We start from the raw sequence: 10174 nt of genomic DNA, 5'->3' as shown, positions 1-10174 counted from the left end.
AGTTTCATCATTTGCTTCTTTATTTAAAGATTCCATGTCTCGTCTTTTCAAGCAAAAGCAAAATTAATACAACTACAGAACAGTGAAATATTCATTTTCACAATATTCTTCATTCTAAAACCTTAAATTTTACACTAAAGCATCTGTGAAGGAATGCAATTACAAACATATGAATAGAGCAACAGAAATATTACAACAAACCATAGTTTTATAAATTAAAACATTCTCAAAATTATATGGTGCATTTTGTCATATTATTAGACTAGAAAATTTTAAACAGTTAAGAGGCACAGCTGTAAGAGATTGATCGCTTTAAACTTGTGACCTAAAATCCAGTAAATTATTTGATATGAACTCATAACTATTTTGATAAAATGATGTATTATACAGCAATGTATTTTATGATTTTAAATTCTAATACAGTCGGGTCCAAAAGTCCAAGTCCACTAGTGAAAATATTTCTAATTTCGTTACAAATTATATGATAGGAATAATATTTTGAGTGAAAAGGTTAAATTGAAACGTAAGAATGCCTGATGATCAGCTTGAGCTTAAAGTCTTTTTTTGGACTGCACTACATACATATATATATATATATATATATATATATATATACATATATATATATATATACATTTACAGTATCTCACAGAAGTGAGTACACCCCTCACATTTTTGTAAATATTTTATTATATCTTTTCCTGTGAAAACACTGAAGAAATGACACTTTTCTACAAAGTAAAGGTGTTAAATTTGGTGTTATCGCTCTCACTCTCTCATACTGGTCACTGGAAGTTCAACATGGCACCTCATGGCAAAGAACTCTCTGAGAATCTGAAAAAAAGAATTGTTGCTCTACATAAAGATGGCGTAGGCTATAAGAAGATTGCCAAGACCCTGAAACTGAGTTGCAGCATGGTGGCCAAGACCATACAGCGGTTTAACAGGACAGGTTCCACTCAGAACAGGCCTCGCCATGGTCGACCAAAGAAGTTGAGTGCACGTGCTCAGCGTCATATCCAGAGGTTGTGTTTGGGAAATAGACGTATGAGTGAATACTTCATACTGAAGCAGAGCATGATCCCCTCCCTTCGGAGACTGGGCCGCAGGGCAGTATTCCAACATGATAAGATGACCACTGCCTTGCTAAAGAAGCTGAGGGTAAAGGTGATGGACTGGCCAAGCATGTCTCCAGACCTAAACCCTATTGAGCATTTGTGGGGCATCCTCAAACGAAAGATTTTACTGATTTCTTCAGTGTTGTCACATGAAAAGATATAATAACATATTTACAAAAACGTGAGGGGTGTACTCACTTCTGTGAGATACTGTGTATATATATATATGTTCTACTATGCGTTACGTCAGAAACACACTGCAGGGTGACCGTGTCAGTTATAAACAATTGCAAAGTATCTGTCCCTGAGTTTTCTAATAAAATTTCTAAACACACATGATACAGGACAGCATGATCTCCACAGCGAGCTTTATCTTCAGTCTTCACATTTACTGTTACCTGAGCTTTACCGTTACTTTACTTAGCAGCCATGAAATAAGGTCACATCACATGATTCTCTGGGTAAGTTCTTTGTTTTTACGAGTGAATCTCATGAAAACATGTTCAGGTCATATTTCTATGGAGGCTTGTTTCTGCCACGTGATAAAAAAGAAAAGGTAATTGCGACTTTTTATCTCACAATTCAGCAATTTTTCTCGCAATTTTAAGTTTCTACATCACAGTTCTTTTTTTAAAGATATAAACTCACAATTCTGAGGAGGAGAGTCAGAGTTAAGTTGCAATTCACTTTTTATTTTTAATTCTGTAACAGAAACAAAAAAACAATTGTGAGATTTAAACTCAGAGTTGAAAATTACAAACTCAGAATTGCGATATAAGTTAAACAGTTTTGCAATACAGTGACTTTATTTTTAAACTGAAATCAGCTTGAAGGCAGTACAACAAATGCTACAATGATATAAATACTTCACGGCTAAAATAATCTTCTTGCATAGCAGTCATGAGAATTGGGGAAAATGTAAATGTCATAAAAATAAAGTTCTGATCAAACAAATTGTAATATTCCTAAGAAATGCGTCTGATTTTCTTCTGATTTTTTTGGGATGACCTGATATGATCATGAAATTCACTCTTTGTTCATATTGATCATATGTATTGCTGAGGTTTCTGGGTTTTGGAGGCTGAATTCAGGTTTTTGTGTTTCTCTGCAGAATCTCCAGGACACACGGCCGATGCTTCTGAAATGATGAACACAGAAGAAGACATGATGATACGGCAGGATTATTGTAAAACACACTTTCTGTTATCTTTCATCTACAGAAGACTCTCATGGTGTCAGATGTAATGCTAATAAACAGCAACGGAAAGAGGAACTAACACTGAGATAATTTAATCTGTTCTGAGGTTTTTCTTTTTTAGTAATGAAACACGTCTTTACAAATTGTCATTAAAGTCTTAAGACTTAATAACCTCACATAAAGCCATATAAACTATAGGAAATTGCAATTGCTTGTAAAGTCACAAAATGTCACTTTATTATCATCCAGCTCTAAACTAATAAATAAGGCTGGTTATAGTGTTAAGATATTATAAACATTATCATGATTTTCTGTAAAGCTGCTTTGAAACATACAAATAAATATGACTCAGGATTAGGGGATAAAAGCCTATTCACACCATTCATTGTGTTTTTTTACTATATTAACTTAGATTATATATATGGCGTTTGGTAATGAGTTTTTATAAAATATAGTATTTACACCTACAGCAGTGTTATTTTAGTATTGATGAGAACTACTATAGGTTTTATTAATATTTTGATTGTTTTTATTTTTATAATTTGTATTTTAAATTTAGTAAAAGCTTTAGCAATTTGTATCTGTTTTGTCATTTCTATATGTTTTATTTTTAAATATATCTATAGTTTTTTATTTTATTTATTTTAGTACAAGTTAAACTCAAATAAAATGAGAAATGCTGAAATAAAGCTGAAATAAACTTGATTTTATTTTATTGTTTATTTTATTTAAAGTAATGAAACTGTTTTTCATGGTTTTAATTTTAGTTTTAGTTAATGAAACTCAAGTGTTATTTTAGCATCACTGAGTATATTTTACTAATATTTTAAATCAGTTTATATTTTAATATTTTCCATTTGAATTGTATTTGAGGTTTTTATTAATTTTACAGTGTGGTTTTGTCATTCTATATTTCTATAGTTATTTTAGTTCAAGTTAAACTAAATGAAAATGAGAAATTGTGACTTGGCAACTATCTGAAATAAGATTTTTTTATATTTTATATTATATAACAAAAATTATTGTATTAACAAAACTGCTTTTTAAAGGTTTTGATTTTAGTTTTAGTTAACTATAATAACCCTGACCTACACAAACTGATAAAGATTGACATTATGGCTTTTCCTATATCACTGCATTAATGTTTTAAGGTCTTTATTGTCTGATGGGTTTTATTTTGCACTGAATCATGTGAGAATGAGCTCTTTTTGTGGACCTTTCGTAGGTAGTTTTGTGCATTTTTTTCCTCCATGTTTTCTTAGTGTTTGTTCTCGATGCGAACAGGCCTGTAGTGTATATAACTAGAGCTCTTACTCTGCAGATTGGACAGTGCGTGCTCCAAACCCTTCATCGCTTTCACCTGATTACTCCTGAACCTGGCCAAACCGAACTCCTGCAGGATGACAGACACAGTATTACAACATAATGCTGACGAGTCATCTCAACACAACACTTATGGATGTTTAAGTCTATTTTCAGTGTCTCATCATCTTTCTGTTGCTTGTTTTAGGTCAGACTCAAACCCAGATCCTGAGAACAGCAGTACTGCGATGATCCCAGTGTTTGCTAGTCGCTCAGCCGTGGCATTACCTGAATGGGTCTGGAGAGGCCAAAGACTCCTGATGAGATCCACGCTTCTCTGGTGAGCCGCGTCCAAACAGGCCGGTCCTGCTCGCCTGCAAACACACAGCGCTCCACCACACGCTGGTAACACACACACACATACACGTCAGATGCACAATGTACACTTAGATGCATCTTAATTCACATTATGATAGACAGCATTACTGTTTCTCACAATGAGATCCATTCATGATTTTTTCTTTGATTTTGGTCTAATTAAAATACTATTATAGGTTTTATCTTTATTCAATTTATTAATAATTTATTATTATTAAATATGTCTATATTTAGGGTTTTTATTTGATTTTATTGTTATTTGAGTATATCAAGTTAAACTAAATTAAATTGTTGCCTTGGAATCGAGCTAAAATAAAATAGTTATTTTTGTGGGGTTTTTTATTTTTTTATTACTTTTTTAACATTTCCATATAGTTTTTATGTCAGTTATAGTTTTAGTTAGTTATTTTAGTTTTTTAAACATGTCTACATAGTTTTTTATTTATTTTAGTTTTAAGAAATGTTGATTTGGCATCAAGCTGAAATAAAATATTTAGTTAGCTTTAGTATTTTTGTTGTGTGTCTTTATCATTTTTGTTAGTTCTTGTTTTTTTAAATAGAGTAGTTTTTTAATTTCAGTTTTAGTTATTTTAGTACAATAAAATAAAATATTTACTTAGATAAAATATTTAGATTTTGGAATTTCATTATGTGTTTTTGTCATTTTTAATAGTCTATAAAGTTTTTTATTTTATTTCAGTTTTAGTTATGAGAAATGTTGCCTTGGCAACTAAAATAGTAAATAATATTAAGTTAGCTAAGCTAGCTTAGTCATTTTTCATCATTTTTGTTTTGTAAAATGTCTATAGTGTTTTATAGTTTATTTTTTCAATTTTAGTTATTTTAGTACATTTTAGGTAAACTAAACAAAACCTCAAAAACTTAATCTTATTTTATTTCAAGTAACAATTTTTTTAATGGTTGTAGTGTTAGTTAACTATAATAACCCTGCCTGCATAATTGAGTTGAGTGGTTTGTGTTTAACTGGTTTAGGGGAAATAAAGAGATGTTTGAGTGCAGAGCTCTGCAAAACCTCACAGCTGATCGTAGAGATGATCAGATCTGACACAAACCACAATCAGGTGCGATCAAAGAAAGACAGTTACACTCAACACAACAAAACAGCTCAAATCTCACTGCTTACGAAACTAAACACACAGCTTCTGGAGATAATATTTGCCACTGTTTGCTTTCATCACAGTGAAGTGAACGCAGAGGTGTTTTAAAATCTTTGGTTTTAAACTGAATGGATGTTTATTGTTTTGTATGTCTCCGTATTCATTTCTACAATGAGAAATGGTCCATTTTTACAGAAATATTCATGTTTCTTTTCTCTAATAAAAATCCTTTAACCAAAACCTGATAAAAAAAAAATAAGAAAATGATCTTCAAGTTGAAGTCCTGAGCAGCGACTAACTTTATCTCTTGATCAACATCATTTTACTTTATGACAATGTGGAAATAATCAAGTTATAATTATTTGTGACCCTGGAGCATAAAAGCAGTCATAAGTCATAAGCAGCACAGGTATATTTGTAGCAATAGACAACAATTGTTTGGGTCAAAATTATCCATTTATGCCAAAAATCATTAGGATATTAAGTAAATTTCCTACCGTAAATATATCAAAACTTCATTTTTGATTAGTAATATGCATTGCTAAGAACTTCATTTGAACAACTTTAAAGGCGATTTTCTCAATATTTAGATTTTTTTGCTCCCTCAGATTCCAGATTTTCATATAGTTGTATCTCAGACAAATATTGTCCGATACTAACAAACCATACATCAATGAAAAGCTGATTAATTCAGATGATGTATAAATCTGACTGGTGACTGGTTTTGTGATCCAGGGTCACAAATGTGGTCACACAGAAGCCAATATGCTAGTAATATGCATGCTAATAAACATCTAGTTAATATTGAGAATTGGTCTCTAAACTGAAGTGTTACCAATATTTTGTAGATAGATCATTTTAGAGCATTACTAAGCGTGATAATGTAGAGTAATAATAATAGTTTATTTTACTCTCTAACGCTCCTGAGGCGCGCACGCATACTATTCAGCTTTCAGATGACGTATAAATCTCAATTTTAAAAAATTGACCCTTATAACTGGTTTTGTGGTCCAGGGTCACAATTAAACTAAAGTGTCTGTATTTCTGCGAGTCTGTTTTAGGTGTTTATACAAATACAAACACAATCACAACACAGGAATCACTCGGTTTAGTTTGTTTAGGGTTATTATAGTAAACTAAAACCATAAAAACATTTAAGATACTTAAATAAATGTTAACTGAAATATAATAACATCAAAAATAAATAAATAACATCTACATTTTTTGAACGTATTTTAGTTCAGCTAGTTAGTTATTTCTAATTTTTATTTAGTTTAACTTAAAGTACTAAAATAACTAAAACTAAATAAACTAAAAAAATAAATAAAAACTACATAGACATAAAAACAGAAACTAATAAAAATGACAAAAACATACAACAAAATATCTAAAACTCTAAAATTAAAATTAAAACTAAACTAAAAATAAGAAATAAAAAAGCTAATTTTAAAAATAAATCTAATTCAAAATATTAACAAAAAATTATAACCGTACATCAATCATTCTAAAAAAAATGTTTGCTCTTCGATGCATGTTTGTACAGGGTTCCCACACCTTGGTTAACTTCATATTCAAGGACCTTTCAAGGACTTTCCAGGTCCAATACCCTCAAATTCAAGGACTTAATGTGGGGACACATTTCAAGTGAGAGCAAGGGTTACATCGCGTCACCTTGTAAGATACATTGTTACAGTTTTCATGTGTCAAACACAACTATGCAAAAAAGCAATTTTTTTTTTTTTTGCATTTATTTTTGGCCATATGACAGAAATCTGATATTTGCCGTATTTCTGTTTTGCATAAAATTTAATAATATTTGGTACATACTATATTGTATTCTAAAATGATCTGATATTAACTTTTGCATGGATTTTATTGAAAAGAGCTTAGGCTCATGTAACCAGAAGTTTTAAGATATATGAATATGCTTTTAAGTTTTTCTTGCCTCATGGCTTTACATTATCTTAACAAGCAAAGCAATTCAACATTACATCCTTTGCAGGGCTCCAGACAGAAAAATCGAGTAAGGAGTCATCGGCTCCTATAAGAAAAAAAATATTTTTTTAGGTGCCACAGAATAAACGTGTTTTATTTATTTGTTGTTTTTTTTACATTTTGACATTTCAATCATACAGTCATGTCCTCCTCCTCAATGCATCCTATAGAAATGTTGTCAAATCTCTCACACATCCAGTCGGTTTTTGCATTTTTTATCATGTAGACAACAGGTTAAGTAAAAATATTAATAAGCAAGAGCGAATAAATAAAGCAAAATGCTCCTCTTTATAATAATTTTTCTAGCTGACTGATGAGCTTATGGATGGCCAGTGGTTAGGTATTGTTACGTGGCATTGTTTACAAGCTTTACAAGATTTCCACAGTTTGACACAGAATGAGCGATTACATGAGACATTTCAATAAGTGTAGGCTCTTATAAAATAGCCTACCTTTTGATATTAATTCACATTCATTTCATACTATAATAGAGAAAGATATAATGGGTTCACTTGCCGCTTGAACTGAGGCGCTAAAGCGATTGCGCCTGCCGCATTAAAGAGCGCCAAAACTGTATTTATTTTATGAATTTTGTTATGAATTTGGCAGAATGTTAAAGCTGATACTTTGTTTATTAAAAAGTAACAAAGCACAAAGCTTATTGTGATTACTGGACGGCAAGTGCGCTGCAAACAGGCTAATATGAAGTTTGCGAATTTACAGAACTCAGCATATAGACTAAAGATCTTGATAACAAGAAGCCATATTAGTAATGATTATAAACGAGAATTGTTAATGAAATTGCCAATATCCACACAGCTGACAGCTTTACCTGTTGAAGTTTGTTCAAGTTGTGCATGAAATAAGACACTGCTTTTCTGCACTTTCACTTTGCACGTCTCCGTCATTTTGATCTCTCGCGCTGCACGACTGAGCTGCGTTTAGCAGGCATTTCGACAGAGATGAGGACTGTTTGAAACTCCTTTTCCATTAAAACTTTGATGCGCATCGTCTCAGTTTAATACGTGGACATAAAAGATGTGATCGCAAAACAATCAGGAAAAAAAACATTGGCGACCTCAGCAAAAACGTCACTCGCAAATTAAAGTTTTTGGTCAAATGCGACCGTTTTAGTCACAGTTTGGAGCCCTGCTTTGGATCTCTGGCAAGCCATTCTTTGTAATCTTCTTTGGTGAGCCAAATATCTTGAAACTTCAAGGATTTCAAGGACCCGTGGGAACCCTGTTTGTAAATAGTGTAAATGTGGGGGTGTGTGTTGTTGTTGTTTACCATTACTTTAGCGTGATTTATGTTCCAGGTCAGCGTCGTGAGGCTCCTGTTTCCGAGGTCGACCACAGAATCCTCGATGACGTAAACTGAACGCGACAGATTTCCCGGGAACACACGCTCGGCCCAGCGAGGAAGACGATTGGTCTTCGTCAGGAGCCGCCGGGACAGGAGGAGGTTATCCGGCGTCACCTCGCGGAAAAGTACGTCCTCCGTCAGAACATGAGTGCTGAGAGAAACACGTCGTATAGTGCACAAAACAATCAAATAAAACAGCAGAGAAGCCACTGATTAAGATAGGTTGATTATATAGATTTGGAGAAATGTAGCATTGCATCAGTGTCTCAGCAATGGATGCTCTGCAGTGAATGGGTGCCGTCAGAATTTCTGCCTAAATGCTTGAAATGTGTTTTGTGAGTGCATCTTGCAGAATGTGCAAAACTAAAATGAATTTAAAAAGACCCACGATGTAGATAAGTTTGTTTCTTTATCAGATTTGGAGAAATGTAGCATGCCATCACTCTCTGCAGTGAATGGGTGCCGTCAGAATGAGAGTCTGATAAAAACATCACAATAATCCACAGCACTCCAGTCCATCAGTTAACATCTGGAGAAGACAAAAGCTGAAACAAATCCAGCATTAAGATGTTTTTAACTAAAATATACAAGTGTTTTTATCGGATTACTTGTGGATTATGTTTTTATCAGCTGTTTGGACTCTCATTCTGACGGCACCCATTCACTGCAGAGCATCCATTGCTGAGACACTGATGCAGAGACACATTTCTCCAAACCTGATGAAGAAACACACTCATCCTGATCTGGGATGAACTGAAGGTGAGCACATTTACAGAAAAACTTCATTTGTGGGTGAGCTATTCATTTAAACCGAGTGTGGTTTAGGTACCTGTATGGGTTGGGGTATCTCTGCCAGAATGCCGTCAACACCTGATCCCACGCGCTCTTGATGTCCGTCTCACTGAAGAAATACTTCCCCATCATCACGAGCCCAGAAGAGCCCCGCTGACAGAGTCCTGAACAGAGAAACACACATCTGTATTATCAGCTTCCTATTTTAAGGTTTTAAACACTTACTCAGGCTGATAAAATACAATGATACAATACATGACTGTATTCATAGACCATGGTTAAAAAATACACCTTTTGTAAGGGGCAGAGCCAATGGTCATTGGCGGAATATACAGTTACCATGGTGATATTCTGACACGTCTGTCAAGCGGAAGTTGTATTAGCTAATAAAAACATAGCGGTACCCGATAAACCCAGATCCACACAGCCAAACACACGGACACTGCTGATGTTCAGACTCTTTTAAGAGTTTATATAATGATAAAATCACGTTTAATGTCATTAGAGTTTATCTTCTTTAATCCGCTTTAGTGAACAAACCCTCGAGTGTCGAATAGCGAAACTTCCTCTCCTGTAATAAGCGCTTATTAGTCTGATTTAACACGAATTACAGCTCTTAGATCCATCCAGTTGTATATATGTTTACAGTGTTTATTTTTCAACACTGTTATTATCCGGTTATAGAGCAAATATAGCGGCATATCGCGAACATCAGCACCGCGCGCAGACACAGGCGAGACAAACAAAAACAAACACGAATAATCCCGAACAGAAGCCGAATAAACACGAACACAGCCGCTCAACGTTGGTAAAGAAAAAATATATTTACTCTATAAACTGACTCACTGTAATCCTGCAGCTCCGCGAGAACATCACCGACGTCCGTCGCATTTCCGCCTTCTGTGCGT

At 33.6% G+C, this 10174-nt stretch overlaps 2 protein-coding genes across 3 annotated transcripts in view; one reads left to right on the top strand and one right to left on the bottom strand.

Annotated features, from left to right (window-relative positions):
• Nucleotides 1–2: 2 nt before the first annotated feature.
• On the bottom strand, nt 3–10173 carry prelid1b (PRELI domain containing 1b). Of its 2 annotated transcripts, none has more exons than XM_058764198.1 (6): nt 10113–10173; nt 9304–9430; nt 8406–8625; nt 3907–4020; nt 3631–3709; nt 3–2256 (listed from the first exon to the last, which is right to left on the bottom strand). In XM_058764198.1, exons 2-6 carry the CDS (start codon nt 9396–9398, stop codon nt 2165–2167), a joined length of 600 nt encoding a protein of 199 aa, XP_058620181.1. In that variant the 5' UTR covers nt 9399–9430; nt 10113–10173; the 3' UTR covers nt 3–2164. The 2 variants fall into 2 exon arrangements, with proteins under 2 accessions (XP_058620181.1, XP_058620180.1); XM_058764197.1 differs by having other exon boundaries at nt 1790–2256; nt 8400–8625.
• The window catches only part of LOC131532500 (atrial natriuretic peptide receptor 1), a 28923-nt gene continuing 28092 nt past the window's right edge, over nt 9344–10174 (top strand). The window contains exon 1 of the mRNA XM_058764195.1: nt 9344–9452. The gene's annotated coding sequence lies outside the window, so the exon portion shown is untranslated. The remainder of the gene's footprint in view (nt 9453–10174) is intronic.

Source organism: Onychostoma macrolepis, chromosome 23 (genome assembly GCF_012432095.1).
Source record: "Onychostoma macrolepis isolate SWU-2019 chromosome 23, ASM1243209v1, whole genome shotgun sequence".
Classification (NCBI taxonomy): Eukaryota; Metazoa; Chordata; class Actinopteri; order Cypriniformes; family Cyprinidae; genus Onychostoma; species Onychostoma macrolepis.
Note: the sequence above shows the minus strand (reverse complement) of the source record. Positions and strands in the feature narration are given on the sequence as shown.

Coding starts and splice junctions, on each gene's coding strand:
- prelid1b (XM_058764197.1), bottom strand. CDS start 9,398: ATGATGGGGAAGTATTTCTTCAGTGAGACGGACATCAAGAGCGCGTGG. Junction 4,021..8,399: donor TAAATCACGCTAAAGTAATG/GTAAACAACAAC, acceptor GTGTGTTACCAG/CGTGTGGTGGAGCGCTGTGT. Junction 2,257..3,630: donor CGCACTGTCCAATCTGCAGA/GTAAGAGCTCTA, acceptor TCATCATTTCAG/AAGCATCGGCCGTGTGTCCT.